Here is a 25,299-nt window from a genome sequence, read left to right on the forward strand (position 1 = left end):
TGCTGGGCGATGGTCACCTCCACCCCACGGAGCTATCACAAGGAAGGAGACGCCGTGTTGCTGAAACCACACGCACGTCAGCCTCGCCGGCTCGTGCCAGCCTCCCCTTGGAAGCGCGACACGGCGCCTCTGCGTCCTCACCACCTCTCTTCATTTTATTATCAGACATGAGAAAGACTTCGCACCCTGTGCACTACTTCTAGAGAGAACGTTATAGGCGGTAAGGGAACATCATCAATATGCCTTACTGGGCTTCTTAAGGTAGATCCAGTGTTGCCTCACCTGATCCCGTCTTTGCACTTGAGTGGCGGAGCAGGACTCCCGGGAGGGCTGGCTCCGTTCTGTCGCCCGCATTCACGACCGAGCAGGGAAGGGACCGGAGCTGACGCACGTCACAGTGCACACTGCCCTGAGTGCAGAGCAAACACCACCACTTGTGATCACACACCGCAAGCATCCCTAGGAGACCAGCCTTGCCGAGTCCCGGGTAAAAGCAGGAAGAGCTGGAGCTGGCTCAGGCCTCGCAGTCCCTGCAGCCAGGACGGCGCCCGCCTCCGAGTGCGGGGAGACGCATGCAGAGAACCCGCAGGCTTCTCGCAACCAGTGCTGAATACCCTGTTGCTGGAAGTGTCCTTTTTGCTAATGATGGACACTGGCAATTTTAAAGCAACCAAGAACCTTTAAAACAAGAGACCCAAAGGAATCATGCTCTGGACGTACTGTCTCACACACGGGCGGATGCGGGATGAGCTCAGGAACCCGATCCCGGGAGTGAACGCTTCGCCCCTTTTCACGGCTGTAAACCCTTCCTCCCCGTCCTCGCTGCTTCTCGGCTCACCCGTTCCTCGCCTTCATCCCTGTAAGCACTCGGCAAGGAAGGCAGACGGTTGGCACTACGGTTGCTCTGGGGGAGCCAGGGACAAGATCAGAGACCGGTGTGGGCCCTTCATTCCTTTCCACGGGATGGTGAGTCTCCCGGCTCCCACGGGCACTGGGCCCTCCTTCCTCGTGCGACTTCTGCATCTGCACGTCCTTGCCTCCCGAGAGCTCCTCTGGGTCCCTCTGCAGGTCTCCCGCTCATGTCAGAAGCAGCTGTTGGAGAGAAGTGACCTTGCCGGCCTCTCCATACTTTCTCGTGGGGTGTACAGGCAAGGTCCACTGAGGCGGCCTGCAAACTCGAAGTCATCGCGGCCTTTCCTGCTCTCATGTCTGCATGTGCACCAAGGTCCCTGGGGCCCTCGGGGCTTCAGAGGTGCGGAGAGGCCCTTGCTCCCATGAGCACACGAGCGGGCAGAGGAGAATTCTTCTAAGGTGACGAAGGAGGAAGATCCTAAACCACAGACACAGCAGTGGCTGGTGTGGGGGAGGGGACAAGCGCAAAGGCCAGGAGGGTTTCAGGGGTACTTTCTACGCCCCTGCAGTTTGGGTCTCTCACAAGCAATGGTACTTGCTTTAGAGTAGAAGGCGTTGTATGAACTTCCCGAAGCCAGTCCAGCCTCTCACCCACTGCAGCCGGTCCACTGCAGAGCGATGAGCCCGAGGGTATCAAGGATGCGGTGGCCGGTGCGGCTGGTGGCCAGGGGCCCACATGACGCCCCCTGCTCCCAGCCGCTCTCCCTCACCCACAAAAGGGAAGCAGCACCTGTCCTGCCTGCCCCCCCTCCTGGCCTGTGTGCAGCTTGCACGAGAGAACACAGATAAAAACGCGTTGTCAATGATCTCGCACCTGTCCAGAAAAACAAGCGGCCGCAGAGAAACGACTCGGGGCGCACACCCCGCCTGAGTCTGCTGTGCCTTTGCTGCTCTCAGCCACCCCTGCCGCCCGGAACAGAAGGCGCTGCGACCATGCACGGAGGAGCCCTTACAGCCCGACTTCGCTGCATAACGTGAGCTGACCTGTAAGCCTGTGTTCGTTGTGGGCTCCCCAGCTGACTGCCCCCCTCCCGCCAGGCGCCCGTGTCCCCAGCCCCGGGACGCAGCTCGGTTCTCTGAGTACCGGTGGGCACTGTCCAGAGGCCGGCCCTCCAGCCTGCCACCCCTCCCTCCAGCCACTGGGATACCTTTCCAGGCGCTCCACCCTCTTACCCACAACGATCTTTCCAGGGATCTTACAGTTCTGCTGTTTCTCAACAGCAAAATATTTCATCACACTCGTTTGACAAATATTTAAGTCATTTATTGCCTTTAAGTTACAGCACTTGAACATACACACCTCACGGAAGCACAGACACGTTCTCTAACGCCGGCCAGGACAGTGGCCGTGGCCAGTCAGTGGGCTCGTGGTCAGTAAAGAGTTAAGGATTCTGAGTACTTGAGTGCTAAGAATTACAAATTTTCTCTATTCAGTTTTTCATTAAGTAAATTCTACCAAGTAATATACATATTACTGCAGATAAAACCATCATTGGGAATTATTAAATTGATTGCATATTTTGAGCTACTCTTTATGAAGAGAAGTAAAATATTCGATATGTGTAAGGCAGCAGAGAGTTGGTTTAGGGACTCTCAGCTATTTCTAGAAAAATTGGTTAGTAAAAATAGCATTCAGCTTCTTTTCCTTAGCAAGGCTATTCTGAGCACGGATTCTGTGACGCAGCGGCGTGGGCGAGGCTGTCCCTCGGAACACCTGGTTTCTCACTTTCCACTGTTATGCTGATGCCTTTTTACTCATCCTGGAAATAAACACAAAGAAAAATTCAATGAGAAGCAAATTTCACTGCCAGCCTCAAAGGCCTTGGATGGTGTTAAGACACCTTTACATTTATTTCAACTTATAATTTTATAAAAATGGTAATACCCTATTTCATGTTAATTTGCAGTGCATTCACTGACCAATCACTGTTTTAAATTCAGCAGATTTTTTCTTTTCCAACGGCACATTTTTGCTAGAATCCAGTTTCCCCAACTGCAAACACATATCTCTGTACGCACACACTCACCGCCAGCCCCCCAAGGCCTCAAGATGTGAGTTTCATTCTCCCCAATTTCTCAAACCAGAAACGAAAAAATCGGGATCTGCTTACTCGTGTTTGATAAGGCGTCCTCCCTGAATGAGCTGGGCTACTTCGTTCGTGGCGTGGCAAGCGAACAGAAGCCAGTTTCGAGGCTGTACCTTGTAGGCGAATCTCATGAATGTCAAGGAGTAACAACACAGGGCTGCCGGAAACATCAGAGCACAGCAATGACTCACAACCTAGCGGACTCGGGGCTGGCGCCGTCACTGATCAGTGGCTCGACTGCCTTCACCAGCAAAAGAATCTCTTCTGCTAAAACTTTGCACGGATGATACAAGTTGTTGCTAAATGCTCCCACGACTGGGAAGCTCATCCTAAATTTACTCTACTGGTAGGTACTTTACTTAGCAAACATTTCAGGGACATGTTTGTTTGCGAGAGTGGGCTGTTAGTTCTAGCTGCTTTTTCTGTCCCCTTAGAATTGTTCGCAAGCCATTGTCTGAAAGAATTGCTACTTAATTCCCACAACAAGACTTTTATGGTCAAATATCGGGATGGCAAGTAAACTTGAAGCCACTTCTTCCAAATGAAATTCAAGAGGACACATTCTTCAGTTGTATGTACAGGACCCTAACACTTCCTGCATAAATACTTCAAAACAACACCGTTTTTTCCTCCCCATGCACAAGCAACACCCTTCCATGCCATCATATTCCGTACGTAACTTTCCAATACTGACTGTAGTACCTGGAGCTACAAACCTCGAATGGAAACAGGAGCCATATTATGCTATAATTATATGTATTAAAGTCCTCCCAATTATTCAAATCTGTGTCCTTACCAAATGTCATCCGCCCACTGATAATCTCTGGAGACTTTTTCATGTCATTGATGGCAGCAATGGGAAGACCCCAGTTGGCTACAGGGCCCCAGAAATGCTACAAAAATGAGAGGAAGGGAAGAGTAAAGGAGAAGGATAAGGCGGGGCTGTGAACAGCTGCAATTTCTTCCTTTAAACGATAATGGAAACGATGGAGATGAACCTTCACGTTTACATCGTGCAGGTTTACTGGTCAACAGATGGCCGGTTAACATCTGGGCATGGACTATTCAAGGGTTTGCCTGGACATCGGCGGCTCTTCCAGGGTGAGCCCCGAGTCAGAAAGGACTTGGCCGTTCACCAAGGTCCCCATCAACTTCCAGCTTACCGCTAGGTAATCTCTGTCCCACTGAGAGAACTTTAAATCAGATTAACTTCTTACCCAATTCCCGCTGGCCACAATTTAAACCTCCTTACAACTATTCTCGATAATGTAATGCTTACATCTATCAAAACCTCCTTTTCAAATTTTCATTAAGATATTTGTATCTCTTACAATGCTGATCCTAGATTGGAGATCGTTTCTGAAGAAAGCAACGTAAAAGGGGAGAACTGGCTTTTCAGCTCCTATGAGCTCTATTTAGATCAGAGAGCCTGGAAATCTCCACTTGGAACCCCAAAGATAATAAGAAATTAAGACTGGAAGATACTTTCGAAGTCCTAGCAACAACCTACGTTTAGAAAAGGCTCAACAGTTTTCATGCTGTGACAGCAGCCATCCCAGGACAGCAAAATGACATCGTCTGTGTTAACAGCAGCAACATCCAATCGATTTAAGTTCTGAGGCTGAACTAAGTTCAGTGGCTTCTCCCATTAAATTAAAAATTCTTTTATGAATGAATAATTTGCAATTCTTTAAAGTATGAAAGAAACCACACATTGTTGGCTGAACACCCTTTTTAGTTATCAGACTATGAATCAGGGATCCACTTCTGCTGTCAGAGCATTTAAGATAAATTCAGACTGCTGAATGCATTTCTAACATTGACCAGGAGACATTAAAATCTGAAATTCCATTAAGAAGTAGGAAATCAGAGAAATGCAAGAAAAATAAATGAGAATTACATTTGGCATGATAGGAGAATATTTCGAAATGCTTACTTAACACGCTTCGATATAAACAGGAGGCCCAGGCCTTAAGGAGCTGTAACTCGCCAGAGCTCCCACGGGGCCAACACGCGAAGTCCAGAAGCGTCTACAGGTGAGTTATGACCCCGTAAATCAGACACAGCTGGTGTAAACAATCTCGGAGGATCTGGGGTGGCTAATGAGTCCTCCTGTGTTCGGACTGGCTATTATCTCAGGAAGACCCACACTGCTGGAACTGTAATTTCTTATACCTGGACATGGGGTGGCCATTTCCCCCCCTCCTCCCCACCAGAGCTGTGGGAGAGGTCTGGAGAGGGAGAGTGCCTCGACTTCCCTTACTGGCTGCCTTCTTTCCCCACCTGTCCTTTTCCTGGGAGGTACTTCCTTTCTCAGCTCCCTGTCATGCCAGTGTCTCCCTTTTCTCCCCTACTGACCAGGCCTTTCTCCACTCTGGTCTAGTTTCATCTTTTTCTAGTTCATCTCTTTCCACAACTCTGCTCTGCATGTTGGTTCCGATGTCTACCTTCTCATCCATAGACCTGGGGCTGGAACAGAGCCTGGCGGTTTCTCCATCACCAGGCACAAAGGCGTCTCCGCCCACAGCCGGAGCCAACGGGCAGGACCATGGCATAAATCTGACACCTCAAGTCGCCCTGGGGCACCTGCACTCAAATGGTGGCGTTATAGGTTCTAGTGTGAGGACTGTTATGCGTGAACAGAGTTCTGCAAGTTAGGGGCGATATACACACAGTGATGATGAACACTGAGATACACTTAAAACAGGTTTCTTAAAAAGAACATGAAAGGTAAAAATGATCTCAACACTAGTTTACTAAAAGATCCAACCTTAGGAAGTTAACAATGCATCCTTCCTATCTAGCGCAAGCTCCCAGTTCTCACTTCCCTGTTTGGAAATATGCGTTTGGTCCAGGCTGCCTCAGCTCAGCAGTCGATGCACTGGTCCTGCCAGGACTGAGCACCCAGAGTGGACGAGGACCACCAAGGGGCCACTGGGAGAGCCACCAGGCACGGCGGCTGCACGTGCTAGCTCAAGCAAAGGAAGCCAGGGCTGCTGTCCGTAAGTCTGGCAATGCACAAGGTCTGCAAGAGCCTGAAATAAAGTAGAACAGTTTTCTTACCGTACTATTTTGTGAGGAGTCCCCAAGGTTCAGACAGGACAGATGTGGGGGGAAGAAAAAAACAAAGATCAGATGCTTTGGAAGACTTTGGTTCTTTTACGTTACTTCAACCTCACACGTGTGGTTACGTTTCAGCAGCAGAACGCCAAGCTGAGCAGCACACATTCCTAACAACTTTGACCCAACGAAATTAAACCGCAGTTTTATGAAAATGAACGCAAGCCTCAGAGTGAAGCTGTCCAATAGAAATATAATGCAAGTCACCTACTAGGAGCCACATACGTAATTTTAAAATTTCTAGAAGCCACATTAGAAGTAAAAAGAAACTACAGAATTTTATTAAATTTATTCTAATGTATCAAATATATTTTCATGTGAACACGCACTCAACAAAAACTTAGCGATGTGGTATTTTACATTCCTTCTTGTACTAAGTGTCTGAGATCTAGTGTGTGTTGGCATCCGTGGTGCGTGTCATTCGGAGCAGCCACCAGGACGATGTCCGCTGCCGTCTGTGGCTCACGGCTGAGATGGCTCGGCGCAGGCTGATCTGGAAATGGCGAGGCTGGGAGACACACAGTGCTGCGGAACTCTAGTAATGGCGAGCTCACCATTTGTGCTAACGAGTTATCACCAGAACGAAAGCCCCTAAAAACAGACACGTAATTTTACATTTTGTTCACTTCTAAAACTCTGGAACCTCAAACAGTGCCTGGCATTTACAAGGCATTCAAAAAGTATTTGGTGAGTGAATGAATAGTAAAAACTTTCAACATTGTGTTTTTCTGAATGTTAAACCTGGTACCGTTTAAAAATATATCAAAAAGTTTTATAATGAATTACTCCTATTTCTGAAATGGCAATTCTTTTTGCAGGATATAGATTAATTGTTCTATACAGCAAAATCTTAAAGTTTATGTGTTGAAAGAGTTAGTGAAATAAAATTATAAAAATCCTTTATAAACACACATCCAAATGGCTCTTCTCACCATTTTGACTTAGAGGTTGAGAAGGTTCTCATTTCCAGCGTGAAAATATCTGTTGACAGTGCTAATAGTATTCTTCAAATAGGTTCTACTATGAAATACAAGAAGCCTAGAAAGAGCCTTTTGATGTTAAGTGAATTGTTTGAACAAATTATCTTTCAGCTGTGGTAACAGACTGTGTTACCAAGACTATTTCACAGGAAGTCCAAACTCTGCAGGGTCTTTGCGGCGGAAGGGGTGGACTGCCTTACCACATCAGACGGCACACGTAGTGGACTGTGGACTACACCCACCCGCAGTGCCACTGTTCTTTGTTGTTGTTAGTTTCAGGGGTAGAATTCAGTGATTCATCAGTTGCATATAACACCCAGTGCTCATTACATCACGTGCCCTCCTTAATGCCCATCACCCAGTTACCCCAGCCCCCCTTTCATCTCCCCTCTGGTAGCCCTGTTTGTTCCCTAGAGTTAAAACTCTCTTACGGTTTGTCTCCCTATTTTCATCTTTTATTATTTTCCCTTCCCTTCCACTATGTTCATCTGTTTTGTTTCCTAAATTCCACATATGAGTGAGATCATACGATAATTGTCTTTCTCTATTTCACTTAGCATTAGACCCTATAGTTCTATCCACATTGTTGCAAATGGCAAGTTTTCATTCTTTTTGATTACTGCGTAATATTCCATCATCTATCTATCTATCTATCCATCCATCCATCCCACATCTTCTTTAGCTATTCATCTGTCAATAGACATCATCTGGGCTCTTCCCGTATTTTGGCTATTGTGGACATTGTTGCTATAAACATTGGGGTGCAGGTGCCCCTTCAGTTCACTGTGTTTATATCCTTTGGATAAATACCCAGTAATGCAATTGCTGGGCCAAAGTGTAGCTCTATGTTTAACTTTTTGCAGAACGTCCATACTGTTCTCCACAGTGGCTGCACCAGTTTGCATTCCCACCAATCGTGTAAGAGGGTTCCTCTTTCACTGCATCCTTGCTGACATTTGTTGTTTTCTGACTTGTTAATTTTAGCCAGTTGACTGGTGTGAGGTGATATATCATTTTGGTTTTTTGATTTGTATTTCCCTGATGCCGAGTGATGTTGAGCATTTTTTCATTATAATGAAAATGGTCTGTTGGCCATTTGTATGTCTACTTTGGAGAAACGTCTGTTCATATCTTCCGCTCATTTCTTGCCTGGATATTTTGTTTTTTGCAGTGTCACTATTCTTAAAGCTAATAAGAGACATCAGCTTAATAATAGCAGAGGATTTTAATACCCTGCTTACATCAATGGATAAATCATCCAGATAAAATCGATAAGGCAACATTGGCCTTAACTGACCAGTTCAGATCCTGAACAAAGAACCATATTTAATTAGCTATAAATTACCAGTGGCACATTTTTTCCCCATAAGAATATTTTAAAAGATGTAGTTTTAAAACCTAAAATGTTGGGGCACCTGGGTGGCTCAGTTGGTTGGGTGTCTACCTTCAGCTTGGATCGTTGATCTCAGGGTCCTGGGATTGAGTCCTGTGTCAGGCTCCCTGCTCAGTGGGGAGACTGCTTCTCCCTCTCCTCCCTGCTCATGCTCTCTCTATATATGTTGCTATCTTTGTTTCTCTCAAATAAATAAATAAAATCTTTTAAAAACCCCAAAAACCTAAAATGTCAACTTGGAGATAATTTAATTTTCAATTCAGGACTCTTCCTGAACTGTACAACAGTTCAAATTCTACTTTACTTTACAGTATGAAAGTGATCACACAAAAAATGATCTTCCAACCAAGAATACCCCACCCAGCAAAGTTATTCAGAATTGGAGGAGAAAGAATTTTCCAGGCAAGCAAAAGCTAAAGAAGTTCATCGCCATTAAACTAGCCTTAAAAGAAACAGGGTTAATTAGTAATAAGAACACATATGAAAGAATAAATCTCACTGGAAAAATAAATATAGTAAAGGTAAGTGGATTACTTACTTATAAAGCTAGTATGAAGGTTAAAAGACAAAAATAGTAAAAATAACAATGATTAAAATAATTAGTTAAGGGACAGACAAGATAAAAAGATGTAAAATATACCAAAAACATAAAATAAGGCAGGGGGGGAATGTTGAGCTTTAGAATCCGGCCAAACTTACAGTTGTTATCAACTGAAAACTGTTAACAGATATGGGCTGTTATATATAAGCCTCATGACAACCACAGAGCAAAAACCTAGAGTAAATAGCAAAAAATAAAGGTCATCAAACTACAAAGGAAGAGAGTGATAGAACAACATAACAGAGAACTACAAAAATATCCAAAAACAAACAAAATGGCAATAAGCGCATACCCACCAACAACTCCTTTAAATGTAAATAGACTAAATTCTCCAATCAAAAGAACAGCTGAATGGGTAAAAAAACAAGATTCATCTACATGCTGTGTACAACAACACTTCTGATGTAAGAACAAACTAAAATGAAAGGACAGAAAAAGATTCCATGCAAATGGAAACCAAAAGAATAGAGTTATCTTTACTGATATCAGACAAAATAGACTTTAAAACAAAAACTGTAATAAGAGACCAAAAAGGGTGTTACATAATGGTAAAGGGGTTAATCCAACTAGGGGACCTAACAGTTGCAACACAGGAGCATCTAACTATATAAAGCTAATATTAACATACCTAAAGGGAGAAAGAGACATCAGCTTAATAACAGCAGAGGACTTTAATACCCTGCTTACATCAATGGATAAATCATCCAGATAAAACCGGTAAGGCAACATTGGCCTTAACTGACAAGTTAGACCAGATGAAGTTAACAGATTTACATATATATATATATAGAACACTTCATCCAAAAGCGACAAAGTACATATTCTTCTTAAGGGAACATGAACATTTTCCAAGATAGATCATGTCTTAGGCCACAAAACAAGTCTTCATAAATTTAAGATAGAGATCAAGCATCTTTTCCAACCATAGTGATATGAAACCAGAAATTTACATGAAGAAAACTGGAAAATTCACAAATATATGGAGATTAAACAACATGCTGAGTAACTGATAGGTCAAAGAAATAAACAAATGCCTTGAGACAGATGAAAATGGAAATGTATCATACCAAAATTTGTGGGATGCAGCAAAAGCAGTTCTAAGAACGACGTTCAAAGCAATAAACGCCTACCTCAAGAAACAAGAAAAGTCTCAAACAACCTAAAATTATACTTAGAGGAAGTATATAAAAAGAACAAAAAAAGCCCAAAGTTACTAGAAGGAAGAAAAAAAAGATTAGGGGTGCCTGGGTGGCTCAGTCAGTTGGTTGTCTGCCTTCAGCTCAGGTCATGATCCTGGAGTCCTGGGATTGAGCCCCATGTCAGGCTCCCTGATTGACGGGGAGTCTGCTTCTCCCTGTGACCCTCCCCCCTCTCATGCTCTCTCCCTCTCTCAAATAAATAAATAAAAAAAAAAATAACAAAGATTAGAGCAGAAATAAATGAAATTAGAACCAAAAAAGATAAAAGATCAATACGACCAAGAGCTGGTTCTTTGAAAAGATAAACAAAACTTTGGCTAGACTCACCAAGAAAAAAAAGAGAGAACTCAAATAAAACCAGAAATGAAAAAGAGATTAAAAGTGATACCACAGAAATACAAGGGACTGTAAGAGACTGCTATGAATAACTGTACATAAACAACCTGGATAACCTAGAAGAAATGGATAAATTCCTAGAAACATACAACCTACCACAACTGAATCATGATAAAATAGAAAATCTGAACAGACTGATTACTAGTGAAGAGACTGAATCAGTAATCAAAAACCTCCCAATAAACAGAAGTCCAGGACCACAGAGCTTCACTGGTGAATTCTACCAAACATTCAATGAAGAATTAATACCAATCCCTTTCAAACACTTCCAAAAGCTAGAAGAGGGAGAACTCTTATAAAAACATTTTACAAGGCCAGCATTGCCCTGATACCAAAACTAAACAAGGATGCCATACAAAATGGAAAATTACAGGTCAATATCCCTGATGAACACAGCTGCAAAAATCCTCAATAAACTATTAGTAAACCAAACTCAACAATACATTAAAATGATGATACAGTATGATCAAGTGAGACTTACTCTAGGGAGTCAAGGATGGTTCAACACCCACAAATGAACATGCGGCACCACACCACACCACACTAACAAAATGAAGGGTAGAAACAATATGAGTATCTCAACAGATGCAGAAAAACATCTGACAAAACCGAACACTCATTTTTGATAACAACTCTCAACAAAGCAGAAACAGAGACTGTACTGATAAAACAGTAACTGACCATAATAAAGACCACATAAAACAAGCACACATCTAATGCTGCACTCAGAACAAGATCGGGAACAAGGATGTCTACTCTTGCCACTTTTATTCAACATAGTATTGGATGTCCTAGCCAGAGCAATTAGGAAGGAAAAGAAAGGGCACTGAGAAAGAAAAAAGTAAAACTGTCACTATTTGTGGGGCACTTGGTTGGCTTGGTTGGTGGAGCACATGACTTTTGATCTCAAGGTTGTGAGCTCGAGCCCCATGTTGGGTGTACAGATTACTTAAAAATAAAATCTTTAAGGAGCACTTGGGTGGCTTAGTCAGTTAAGTGACTCTTGATTTTGGCTTAGGTCACAATCTCAGAGTCCTGAGATTGAGACTCAAGTTGGGCTGCACACTCAGCAGGGACTCTGCTTGAGAATCTCTCTCCCTCTCCCTCTGCCCCTCACCCTGCTCGTGTGCTCTCTCTTTCAAATAAATGAATCTTAAGAAAAAAAAACTTAGAGGAAAAAACTGTTACTATTTGCGATTGACATGATATAATATAGAGAACCCTGAAGATGCCACCAAAAAATGTTAAGGTTGTGACCCTGGAGTCCTGGGATCAAGTCCCACATGGTACTCCCTGCTCAGCAGGGTGTCTGCTTGTCCCTCTCCCTCTATCCCTCCCCCTGCTTGTGCTCTGTCTCTGTCAAATAAACAAAATATATTTTTAAAAAATCCCATTTACAATCGCATCAAAAAGAATACCTAGGAATAAATTTAATCAAGAAGGTGAAAGGCTTGTATGTTGAAAACTACAAGACATGAGCGAAAGAAATTAAAGACACAAATAAGTGCAAAGCTATTCCATGCTCAGGGATGGGAAGAACTAATATTGTTAAAATGTTCACACTATCCAAAGCAATTATACAGATTCAATGAAATCCCTATCAAAAGTCCAACGGCATTTTCCACAGAAATAGAACAACCCTAAAATTTGCATGGAATCATAAAAGACCTCAAATAGGCAAAGCAATCTCAAAAAAGAAGAACACAGCTAGAGGCATCAGGTTACCTGATTTCAAACTATACTACAAAGATGTAGTAACTAAAAGAGTATGGTATTGGCATAAAAACAGAGATCAATAGGACAGAATAGAGCCCAGAAATAAACCCACACATATATATGGTCAATAAATTTATGATAAAGGAGCCAAGAACATACCATATACCATGCCGAAAAGACAGTCTCTTCAATAAATAGTATTGGGAAAATTGGACAGCCACATGCAAAAGAATGAAACTGGCCCATTATCTTATGCTATACACAAAAATGGATTAAAGACTTGAATGTAAGACTTGAAACCATAAAACTCCTAGAAGAAAACTAGGTGGTAAGCTCCTTGACACTGGTCTTGGCAATGATTTTCTGAATCTGACAGCAAAAGCAAAAATAAGTAAGTAGGACTACATCAAACTAAAAAGCTTCTGAACAGTAAAAGAAACCATCAGTAAAATGAAAAGGCAACATATTGAATGGGAGAAAATATTTGCAAATCATGTATCTGATAAAGGGCTAATATTCAAAATACATAACTTACAACCCAATAGCAAAAAAAAAAAAAAAACAAAAAACAAAAAACCAGTTTGATTAAAAAAGGGGCAGATATCTGAACAGATTTTTTTTTTCCAAAAAAGACTTACAGATGGCCAATAGTACATGAAAAGATATTCAACATTCACTAATCATCAGGAAAATGCAAACGCAAATCAAAGCCACGAGGTACCACCACACACCTGGTACAATGATTACTATCAACAATATTAAAACTAGGTGTTGGCGAAGATGTGGAGAACATAAACTGGTTGCGCACTGTTGGTGGGCGTGTAACTGGTGTGGCCACCGTGGCACACAGTATGGTGGTCCCTCAAAAAATTCAAACCGAATTAAATATGATCCAGCAATTCCACTTCTGGGTATTTGAAGAAAACAAAAACACTAATTTGAAAAGACATATATACCCTATGTTCACTGAGGCATTATTTACAACAGCCAAGATATGAAAACAACCTACGTGTCTTCTGATGGATGAATGGATCAAGAAATTGTGGTACATAAACACAACGGAATATTACTCAGCCATAACAAAATATCAGTTTTACCATTTGCTACAACATGGACAGACCTCAGGGGCACTATGCTAAGTGAAATAAGGCAGAGAAAGACAAATACCGTGTGATCTCCCTTGTACGTGTAATCCTCAAACAAACAAACAAACAAACAAACAAGCTCAGTAGACACAGAGAACAGATTGAGGGCTGCCAGAGGCAGGGAGTGAGGGATCTGAGAAATGGCTGAGCTGTTTTGTTAGAGTTTAAATAAGTTGAATAAAAATTCTGTTCGAAAAGAACATCATGTTGATTACTTAGTGATTCGATGACTGTAAAACAATCAGAGAATAAAATCGTTCGAAACGACACTAGGAAATACACAGATCTACAACTCAACATCCCTTAATTCTAGTCAGTTGTCCAAAACATGAATCAACTACCGAGTCGGAAAATCTGGAATGCGTATTTTCGCAGAGCCATGTGAATGAAAAAAAGAAAAGCTTCTTAGTGTGTATGAATATCTGTTCCAAAGAATGATAAATTTATGAGCAACACACAAACTTCAATTTGGGGAGAGTAATGTAAAACTGTAAAAATATCCTTGGTTTTGGGGCGCCTGGGTGACTCAGTCAGTTAAATGTCCCACTCTTGATTTCGGCTCAGGTCATGATATCAGGGTCATGAGATGGAGCCCCAAGTTGGGCTCCGTGCTCAGTGCAGAGTCCGCTTGAGATTCTCTCCCTCTTCCCTATCCCCTCAGCAGCGTGCACGCATGCTCTCAAATAAATAAATCTTTAAAAACAAAAACAAAAACAACCTTGATTTTTCTATTCGGTATGCTGCTTTTATTTCCATGAAGGTTAAAAAAAAAAAAAAGTATAAGGGTCTTTCTTCTTGTGTTCACTTACAACCTTGAACTCTCAGGGGTAAGCTCAACCTTCCTGGTTGAGGATGAGGATGAAGGACAACCACCATGTGGTTAAAAACAAAACAGAACAAAACCCCCCAAAACCTTATCTTCTTCTCTTTAATTTAGAAGTGATTGGTGGGTTCGAGATTTCTTCTAAGCTCACTTTTATTTTCATAATGTTTGAAAACGGCCAATCTGAGTTTATTTTCCTCACATTACAGACAGGAGCTGTTGGCTTTGTCTGAGAGCACTGGTAGTCTGTGTAACCGGTAACTTGCTTGGATAGGACTAAAGGAATCCAAGCCACAGCCTCGCACAGTCTCTTTACGCCACGACTTACAGTAAAGTGGGGTAAGAGTCTGGGATGCTCTAAGCTGCAGTTCTGCAGCCTGAAAACGCTCACCGTTTTATTTATTGTCACAAAGTTTTACCAGATTTTCTAATTCAAGTTAAAATGAGGGAGTTTCCACAACTAGAATATATGATGTCCCACTGTATTTAGCTGGTCCAAACTAACTGGACGACAGAAAAGACCTCTGGAAACTGGACTGTACAGACAACAAGGTTCTCTTGTGGCCCATTCTGCTTCAACACTATCCGCTTCATGACATGTTGAAGGTCAGTTACACGGCGGGGAAGGAAAACAAAGGGCAGGGTAGCAGAAGCCGCGTGGCAGAGAGGAGAGGCACAAAGTACCCTACACCTTACTTCTTTTTAAAAGAAATTTAATTAATTAATTTGTGAGAGAGAGAATGAGCGGGGGGGGGGGGGAGCAGAGGGAAAGGGAAAAGCGGACTCTGCGTTAAACACGGAGCCGACACGGGGCTCGACCTCAGGACCCTGAGATCACGATCTGAACTGAAATCAAGAGTCGGATGCTCAAGTGACTGAGCCACCCAGGGGCCCCAACCTTCTTTTTGAAACCATTCTTGTGCATTACTATTTTCCTCTAAATCCTAACCCGACATTCCCGCCGTGGCTCTACAGACTTGGTGTCCAGAGGGTTTCAAGTTTGCTCTAGATGTCAGTTTCTCATGTGGCAAGTGAGGTGTTGGACTATCAGACTCCTCAGGTCTGTTCCAGCTCTGCTAGTCTATCATTTGGGAAAGGGTTCCTGTTGTTCCACTGCAACTTCTCACCTGGGTAGTAAGGAGAAATCTTTAAAGCTTTCCTGAAAACAAGGAGTTAAAATTAGAATAGCATACCTTATTAACTAAAGCATTTTCATAGCAAACACTTCATTAATTTCAGATTTGTAAGTGTGCTAACAGACAAATGAATTTAACAACACTCCATGATCTAGGTTCTGCTTAAGAAAACATCCTTTACATGTATATATTCAAATACATACATGCATATACACATATATCTGTTCACCTCTCAGGAAGGGGGATAAATCTGTTTTGTAAATCTGCATAGACTGCTACTGACTCAATCATTAAAGCATAGGTCCTACACCTCAGAACTTATTTGTTCAATCTCATTTATTCTTCCTAACCAAAATTCAGGACAGGGAAGGAATGAAAGGACATGAGGACAGGAAGAGCAAAAGCAAAAAGAGCTATCTTCTTTTACTCCATCAAGAAGGTATATGAAGAAAAAAAAAAGATAGGGGATGCTTGGCTGGCTCAGTCAGTAGAGCACAGGACTCTTGACCCCAGGGTCATGAGTTCAAGTCCCACGTTGGGCATGGTGATTACTTAAAAAAAAAAAAAAAAAAAAAGGTAATAGAGATCCAGGAAGTTCTTGATTGAAGATCCTCATTAAGGTAAGAAATCGGTGACAGGAGAGATGGAAGGCACCCCAAAACAGAGTACCAGAACCCTGGGAATTAAACATGGAATATTACTCTTGTGAAGCACTGTTATGTTGGTAAACAGCTACCAAAGCACAGAAGGTAAGTAATTGCCCAGGACCACACAGCTAAAAATCACCAGGGCTAGAGTTCTAACTCATCACTTGGGTTTAATAATACTGTAAATCACTTCTAATAAAAATTGTCAGTAATTACTTAATATTATCTAATATTAAGACCCTATTTAATTGTCCCTGGTTGTCCTGATAATGCCTTTTACAGCTGTTTTCTTCTATGCTGGATCCAATCAATGTCCACACACCACCTATGGTTACAGCCTGTTTCCTTAACTCCTGTTTCTCGGTGGGAAAAAATCAACATTTTAAAATACACTCAGAGGGGTGCCTGGCTGGCTCAGTTGGTAGAGCACGCTACTCTTGATTTCAGGATTATGAGTTGGAGCCCCACACTGGGTGTAGAGATTACTTAAAAATAAAACTTTAAAAAGAAAAAATACACTTGGGGGGGAAAAAAAGAAAAAATGCACTTAGAAATCCACTTTAGTAAGAAAGACATTTCAGTCTTACTCATAAAATGTGATTGACAGAACTTTAAATATCTGTATGAAATATGATTTTAAATTTTTGCTGAAACACCCAGCTATGTTATAAAAATAATTCTTAAAATTCTGGAACAGCTTTAGTTTAGAAAAATCTCTATATCCCTCCAGTAAGCTGTAAAAGGAGTCCAGATCTTCAGTTGGTAGGGAGTGCAAAGTAGACAGAACAAGTTATTGAGGAAGTGAGAAGACACAGAACCTCATTTCTTTTTTTTTTTTTAAGATTTTATTTATTTATTCGACACATAGAGACAGCCAGCGAGAGGGAACACAAGCAGGAGGAGTGGGAGAGGAAGAAGCAGGCTCATAGCGGAGGAGCCTGATGTGGGGCTCGATCCCAGAACGCCAGGATCACGCCCTGAGCCGAAGGCAGACGCTTAACCACTGTGCCACCCAGGCGCCCCACAGAACCTCATTTCTGATCCAGAAAAGGGACAAAATGAAATTTTCTTCTTTATGCTTCATTTTTCTTTACAAAAGCACAGCAGGGCTGTGAGCAAGAGGCTTGGAAGAACACTGAGGGAAAACTTTCCTCTGATAAGTTCTAGGAGGAAGAATTTCTCTTTCTAGGAGAAAAAGCTTAAATAAAGATCTTCTGGTGAGAGTTCAGATACCAGCCCTCAACCTCCATCACTGGCAATGCTGGCAGTAAATCCCACTGTTCCAAGAATGGTAGGGAATACAAGCCTGGCATCTCACTCCACCTATTCAGTTCACAAAAGTAATTCCAGGTCAAAAATCAACGAGCTTCACGCCTCACACTTAAGATTTTAACTTTTTCCATAACAGTATACAATGTTTCTGCTCACACACAAAAAATAGCAGAATATAAATTGAACAGTGATTTGGAGTTTCCAAGTATTTTCACATCCCTCATCCAGTTTAACGTTCTCAAAAACTCAACCAGATAGGGAATTATCATTAAACCCATGTCACAGTAATCGAGGTCCACTGGGATTGGACTTGCTTGCAGTCCCTTGGTTAGAAGTGGTTCTTCTGTCCGGTGCCCTAGCAGGCAGCACTCCTCCTAGACACTGCAATTCTCTTCTTTTCCTCATTTAGTCAAAGCTTAACTCAAAGTAACACTGGAAAAAGTATATACACATTAAGCCACATTAAGTTAATCTTAGAAAAAAGGGTAAGCCATATGTCAAAGTATTTAATGGAAAAGCCTGGCTCTTAGAAAACCACCTACTTGAGGAAAAAAGAAAAATAAATAGAATAGTAAAAATAATAGAAATAAGAAATAGAAAACCAGGCTCTCTTCCTGGAAAATACACTTAACAAACTATTCCTATTATTACATTACATAACACTATTACGAACATTACATAACCATCAGTATTTTTTAAAAATATGAATAAGTGTAATTACTTTACTCCTAATTATTCTATGCAATTTTATCCTTAGCTGTACCTAAGGATTAGGAAGGCTCGTTATCCAAAGCAGAAAACATTAATAAAAAAGGTAACATTCAAAGCCAGAGAAACTTAACTGCAGGGACTAAGAACATATCCTCGTATTACTACTTGCTCAGATTTTCCCAACACATTAATCTGATAAACCACTCTGCTCCGCGGTACTGAACATCTGTCTTAATTAATCACAGTCCTATTTAAGTACAGAAACTTCCTATCTGGAAAATCAGGAGTGAAGCTTGTTTCCAAAATTACTCTATCATTTGAGACTGAATTATATTTCTCATGGTACTGCTCTGTAAAATTAGAAGTAAACAGTATTTGCAACACAGTCCAGGCCTTAAAAATTAATCCTTTTATATCGGCAAAAATTCAGTTGCCTTCACACTGTACCTTTGGATGGTTATAGGACTTATTTCTCCTCAGCTGTCATCACTTTGCCTCTTTACCACACTATTAACTATTGAAAAAAAGAAAAAAAACACCAAAACGCAGCCCTACACCGATCTAGGCTTTAAAATTACAACACAAGAAAACTAAAAATTATACACCTAAAACTATTTAAAACTGTTTCAAGTTATTCTAAATATTCTGAAATGAAAACAGGCATCTCAAGACTCGAGGTGAAAATAAAATACAGAAAGTGTGTCTTGAGGCCTTTCATCCGCCAATGCCCTTTGATTCTAACTGGAAAGGAAATCAAGTAAGAGAAAGTATGTCCTTGGAGATACTCCACCATGGTTGGCAGAATATTCGTATATAAAAACACGTGAGATTTGATTTCCCTCCCCGCTTAAACTGAAAATCTTTAAAACGAGATAACCGAAAGGCGAGGTGGACCGCGTATGTATTTCTGTGACTACAGAAGAGGCGTTCGCGCACCTGCAACGCACCTGCAGCGCACCTGCTGCGCACCTGCGCTCACCAGCGCTCTCACAGCGCCTCCCGCTGGCGCCTCCCGGCACCGCCACCGCCACCGCCACCGCCACCGCCACCGCCACCGCACACCTGGGCGCGCAGCTGCCGGGCAGGTGCAGCAAGCCCCGCCTGACTTCGGGGGCCTGGCGACTTACAGCCAGGAAACCGCGCCGGGGGCGAGGGTCCTCCCGCTGCCCGCCGTCTCCTGCCCCGCGGTCTCCTGCCCGGCCGCCCCGGAGCCCCCGCCAGCCGCCGCCCCGCTGCCCCGTCGGTCCCTATCCCGCTGCCCAGCCGCTGCCCCGCCGCCCGGCCACCGCCCCGCTGCCCTGCTGCCCGGCTACCGCGCCCTTGTGGCTTCACGTCCCGCGCGGCGCGGACCCGACCTCCGGGAGCCCTCGGTGGTTCCGGGGGTCGGGCCCGGGGGTCTCGTCACCTCATGAGGTAGTCCCGAAAGTCCTTGCTCCGGACATAGTCCGCCGCTTTCCGCACCAGCGCGCCCGCCATGGCCGTGCCCGACACCAGGCAGCCCACACTGCCCTCGCGTCCGCTCCTCGGAGCCCAATGACACCCAACCTAGCGGACAGCTCGGACACCGCACCCGCCCGCGGGCCCGCCTCACGACAGCCAGCTCCGCCTTACGGCCGCGCCGCACCGGCCGGCTCTCGACCTATGGGAGGAGACAGGGCGGGAGGCGGCGGCGCGGATTGGCTCGTGCGCGCCCCACACCTCCTCACAGCCCCTCAGCGGCGGTCGGGGGCGGGGCCTGCTGCCGTAAAACGGCCGGGGCCCGCCGGGGATTGGCTGGCCGTCCCCCTGGCGTGGTGGTGACGGTCCTGCCGCTGATGGGCCGGGTTCCTGCGGCCGCCCGAGGGTGTGTGGCGGCGTCCTCGCAAGGGCACCTTGAGCCGGCCCCGAGCGCGCCGGGAGTGCCGGCGTGTGCGGCCCGCAGCAGTCCGCGGTGGGGACGCGCGGCAAGGAGCCCGGGCCGCTGGCTCCGCGGCGCCGCATCGGGGAGGGAGGACCGGAGGCTTCGGTTGTTCGGCTCTTTGCAGACTTCTGCGGGCCCCAAGTGAAGGCGATCGGGTCCCTGGAAATGCCTTTGGTGAAGGTGTAGGGGACCGGGGCTGCCGGGCATCACTGGCAGGAACGTAGATCGGATGTAACCGCCTTGGGCGCTGGGCGGGTGGCTGACATTGACAATGGACAGACCAGCAAGCTTGTGCAATTTCAGATGTACAGCATTGTTTTTAATATGTCCATCCATAAAGAGAGTTAAATCACGCTGCATCCATTGCATTGAATATTGTACGGCAGCTTGGAAGGGGAAGGGGGCTCTGTATGTGTTGGTATGGAAAGATCTTTAAAATGGGTAAGAAAAATCAAGGTGCGGGGGCGCCTGGGTGTCGCAGTCAGTTAAACCTCAGACTCTTGTTTTCGTCTCAGGTCATGATCGGGGTCCCGAGATCAAGTTCCCAGGTGGCGCTCCCCGCTCTGCTGGGAGTGTGCTGGAGATTGTCTCCCTCTCTGCCCTTCCCGTTCCTCTTCGCGCTCTCTCGCTCTCAAATGAATACATCTTCAAAAAAAAAATTAGGGTGCAGAATTGTGTATATGGTTTGCTACTAATTTGTGCAGAGGGACAGAAGAAAAATCTATAAATCTGTTTCCAAAGGTAAAAGGAAAATGTTAGTAGTGACTGCCTCCAAAGATAGCTAAGTGCAGAGGGGTGGAGGGAAGCTAAACTTCTCACTGTATACTTTTTTGTTCCTATTGAAATTTCTACAATGAAAATAAATAACACTGAAGAAAAATGCTTTTGAGAAGGAAAATAGCAAGCCTTTGACTGAATCAGATTCATTTCCTGTTAAGGACCTCCGTGGGTCACACCTGACCTTGACCTCATTTGAAGACTGAATAGGCGACATTACAAATCCATCCTTAACACCAGGAAAGTCAATTATGTTGAACTGGTGCTTCACGGTGGAGGTAGGAATATATAAGCTAAGAAAACATAGGGCGTCTTAATTATTAATAGTAGTATTATTAATAGTGCTAAAAAAGCAAAACAAAACCACAGGCCCAAGATGGAGTCACTTGCTTCCAATCCTGCAAACCAGAACCAGTCTTGCAAACCAAAATTTAACTTCAAACTTCACAGGAGTGGAATTTTAAGCCAGTCAATCTGGAATTTTCCAGTCTATCAATGAGGTAATCTGTCATGAGGGCCCTCTCCATCGACCTCCACCGCTAAAGGAGATGCAGTAATCCGCATAAGACCCCTCTCCCCTCCTGCCAGAGGAAAGTGACCCTCCCTGAAACAATCTTTTCTTTTGCTAATTTTTTGCTCCACCCTCGTTCCTATAAAAACCTTCCATTTTATACAACTCCTTGGAGCATCTCTCTACTTGCTAGAGGGAATGTTGCCCCATTCATGAATCCCTCCAATTAGATTTAAAATTTACTAATTGAATTTGAATTTTGTTTTTTAAGGATAGCAGCTACCTTTTGCTAACCAGGAGGCACTTCTTGTACGGTAATTCTTACAACCCAGAAGGGGTGGGGGGGGGGGTCTAAGGAAACTGAATGACTTTTTCAATAAAACCAAACTGCTTCTGCAAGATTAATGGGGAAGGGACCCTCCCCAATACCCAATGTGAGAAAGAGCTCCTGGATCTCACAGTGGCTCAGTCTTATCCCCTGGTATTTTCCTTTTTCTCATGAACAGTGGATCAGAAGAACCACCTGCAGATTCCTAGATCTCTACCTTAGAGCTTCAGGAGGTTGGAGCGTCCACTGACAGAGCTTGGAGAAACACTACTGAGGGCTCCTGCCCCCAATTACTGGTGTCACCACCAGACCCGTTTCTGAAGATTCTGCTTTCCACATGTGGGCCTCAGTTGGACCTTAGAGCCTTCTGTTAGTTTCCCACTACGTGGAGGAGTATGAGCTGGAGAATTTAAAGGAATATATAAAGGGAAAAATGTCTTGCTAAGCAGCTAACCCGGGATCTGAATCCAGTTCTCTCTGAGAGCCATGCTTTCCCCAGGATTTCTAATTAGAAGGACTTCTTCCATGTTAATATGTATCTTCGCTACTTTAAATATGGAGCAGGGGCACGGGAGTGTTTGGTCAGTTAAGCATCTGCCTTCCGTTCAGGTCCTGATCCCAGGGTCCTGGGATCCAGCCCGGGGTCAGGGTCGGGCTTCCTGCTCAGCAGGGAATCTGCTTGTCCCTCTGTCCCTCCCCCTGCTTCTACGCTCTTCTCTCTCAAATAAATAGATAAAACCTTTAAATATGGAGCAGGCTATATGGTCTATAAGAACATAACAGTAGGCAAGAGATCCTGCTACATTATTTCATAAAACTTTAGAAAGGCCTAAAAACCCAACATGGTCCCTACAGGGACAGAGTAGAGAAGGTAAAAATGCAAACATCGATGGCTACGTTGAGTCCCAAGTTTGTGGAGGAACGAATCTCACATGTCCATCCAAGTTCGGAAACGACAATCACCACCTGTACGCAGTGCTTCCCTGTTGACTGTTCGGAGCAGGATCTGTGAGCTCAGACAGACTGCCCAAGTCCGAGGGGGACAGCTGGCCCTGTTACAGAGCACCTGTACGGGCCAGACGTGTGTGGGTAGCTTGCACACGGTGTGTGTCCAGGGCAGGGCTTGTTTGTAGGAGGGAGGGCGGTCCCCCGGTTGGCTGTCCAGTGCAAGGGTTCACGGCAGGCAGGTCTGTGATGCCTCACGTGGTGGAAGAAATCTTCGGGGTGGTAGCAAACTAGCTACATTTTTTTCACCTATCAAGATAGCAGCAAAATAAGGAAAAGAGGAAACAGCATAGTTGTGCTTATGAACTAACACACTTCGTTGCACAGACTTTCTTCTGGAAATGGAGGTTAAAATGACCATTTTGTCCGTCTGGGAGGGCCATTGTGATGACAAGAGGCAACTTTTGAGGCGTATTTAGTGGATGAGAAAGTGTTTTATGAACAGCCGTGCTGTTTCGTCCAGCTGCCCACTTTTATTGAAGCCCAGCACCTGCCTCTGGCTCCGGTTAGGGAGGTGCACGTCGTTGGATGGCTGTAGTAATTTAAAGGATGTAGTGAATGAGGAAGCCGAGAAACTCGGGAGTTCAGTGAGAACTGGGGACACTTGCTCTCAGAGGCAAGGCACCGTCTGGAATATGAATGAGCACGGTCTTGCCCAGTTAGCTCTTGCGTCCTACCTGTCATGAATCCGTCGTGCTGCCTGCAAGGCCTGGTAAATGCTCTTGGATTAGCAGCCCCCGCCCCCGTCCACTTTTTCCCCTGGCTCACACTGTGCCCACAGAAGTCACAAAGAAATGGATTCACAGGCAAGGAATCTTCACTTGGCTTGGCAGTTCAGGAATTTCCTAGTGAATAAATGGTGAAGGATAAAGGAAGCAGAGACATCACTATTTTGCAATCCCCCAATCCCTGCGATTTTGGCCACAACCATCGGAGAACACTAAACCCAACCACCGAAAGAGGAGAGGGAACTGGGTAACCCCAGGATGCCAACTGTTGCCCCCAGATTGCTCGCTGCTGGTTATGGGGAAAACAGGCCAACATGCTCTAATATGAGTAGAGGCAGCTTTCTCCAGCGCTTGTGTTTTGGGGGCTTCAGGGGAAAAATGAAGCTGTGGTGTGGTGGGTGGACGGATTTCTTGGTCCCAGGTATTTAGGAAATGTTTGAATCTGACAAGGTTAATTTTTTTCTGCAGCTCTTCTGAGAGCCTTTACTTAGGATCTCATGAACTGTGACAGCATAAAAGAGGCTTATCCCTTGTAGCATTTCCCAAATTTCCTTAATCACGGAGTGCTTTCGGAAGGAGCATCTTGTAGGATTGGTGGTCCGGGCATTCCAGCGGCTGTACACCCTCCCAGCCAGGGTGTCCCCAAGGAAGAAACAGGACCTTCACGTCAGGTGAATACAGCCTGCCCCCTTTTATTTAGCTGCCTGCACTTGGCAAGTCTCTAAAACCCCCAGGCTTCAGATTTTTCATCTATAAAATGGAAACAATAATTGTCACACCATACATGTTGTTGAGTGTCTGTGGGAATTGCCAGTAGTAACATCTGGGCAAGGTCCCCAGGGTCCACCACCACTAGGTGAAGGTTGGCCTCTTCCTGTACCCACGTTAGCACAGCCTGAGTGCCCCGCAGCTCACCCGCCAGCCTCTTCCCTTTGCTACAGCTCAGGTGGCTGTTTTCTAACCAGGGAGTGTGTGTAAATACTGAGCCACCTTTAACCCTCCAAGCATTATTTACCCTGTCTGAGGACGAAGGGCTGAGAGGTCATCCTGCTGGTCTCTGCCCTGGGAGCAAGGTCGGACCTCCCCCAGCTCTCTCTGGGGCCTCATCTCAACTTCTCCTACACAATTGTTTGGTTCTGAGTGTGGTGAAAACCACGCTGGGGGAGCATACGACAGGGGACTTGGGCTGCCTCCGTTTTGACCTCAAACTCTCCAGTTGGGCTCTTCTTTCCATCTGGTCTCTTGGCTCAGGGGGAAGATCCTCTGGGCAAAGCGTCCCCTGATGGGAACAAACTACCCCTCGAGCAGCAGGGGTTGCCCTGAGCCAGCAAGACCCCACTGGCGATTAACTCCGAGACGACCATCAGTTTGACCTTCATGTCCACCTGCCCATAACCATCCACCTTTGTCCCACATTTTCTTTATATAAACCTGGAAATATTTTCGGCACTTTGGAGATAGCCTTTGAGACACTAGTTTGCGGTCTTTCCAGTGTTGGCCTCACTGAAATAAATCCCTTTCTTCTTTCACAGCCACTCCTGTCTCTGCTTTGGGTTTTGTCAGTGACCAACAGCCGACCCCCTGTGTTTGGGACCCCTGGAGCCAAGCGCTCGTGCACCCCTGCACCCCGGCTACAAAGGCATCAACAGAAATGGAAGCTTACACCTCTGACTACAGACTTCGCCCGTGGTGGGAGCCAGCCTGCCTTCTCTGCGGCCGTGGGTAGGGGTGGGGATGAGCTCTATGGCTGTGACTAAAGGAGCCTAGAAAGCCCTCTGATCTGCCCTGACACCGGATGAAATTCTACCTTTGTGAGGATGAGAGGGCTTGTGTTGATAGAACAAGAAGCCTTGGGGAGGGGCTCCCCCTGGCTAAACCCAGGACAATTTGAGTATCAGGAAGAACAGTGACT

At 44.7% G+C, this 25,299-nt stretch overlaps 1 protein-coding gene across 2 annotated transcripts; it reads right to left on the reverse strand.

The window, feature by feature from the left end:
- Nucleotides 1–2,154: 2,154 nt before the first annotated feature.
- MPC1 (mitochondrial pyruvate carrier 1) lies at nt 2,155–19,717 on the reverse strand. 2 transcript variants are annotated; one of them, XM_087865643.1, is made up of 5 exons: nt 19,544–19,717; nt 11,346–11,349; nt 3,796–3,892; nt 3,024–3,156; nt 2,155–2,672 (listed from the first exon to the last, which is right to left on the reverse strand). In XM_087865643.1, the coding sequence occupies exons 1-5, from the start codon at nt 19,612–19,614 to the stop codon at nt 2,648–2,650; spliced, it is 330 nt and encodes a 109-aa protein (XP_087721769.1). In that variant the 5' UTR covers nt 19,615–19,717; the 3' UTR covers nt 2,155–2,647. The 2 variants fall into 2 exon arrangements, with proteins under 2 accessions (XP_087721769.1, XP_045661419.2); XM_045805463.2 differs by lacking the exons at nt 11,346–11,349; nt 19,544–19,717 and adding an exon at nt 6,063–7,452.
- Nucleotides 19,718–25,299: the final 5,582 nt, after the last annotated feature.

This window comes from Ursus americanus, chromosome 11 (assembly GCF_024610735.1).
Source record: "Ursus americanus isolate L20-20 chromosome 11, mUrsAme1.1.p, whole genome shotgun sequence".
Lineage (NCBI taxonomy): Eukaryota > Metazoa > Chordata > Mammalia > Carnivora > Ursidae > Ursus > Ursus americanus.

Bases quoted from the DNA above. Each gene is read 5' to 3' on its own strand.
- MPC1 (XM_087865643.1), bottom strand. From the start codon at position 19,614: ATGGCGGGCGCGCTGGTGCGGAAAGCGGCGGACTATGTCCGGAGCAAG. The intron at 3,157-3,795 runs GTAAGGACACAG...TGTTTCCGGCAG, and splicing joins CAGTGGGCGGATGACATTTG to CCCTGTGTTGTTACTCCTTG. The intron at 2,673-3,023 runs GTAAGCAGATCC...GTTTATTTCCAG, and splicing joins GGACGCCTTATCAAACACGA to GATGAGTAAAAAGGCATCAG.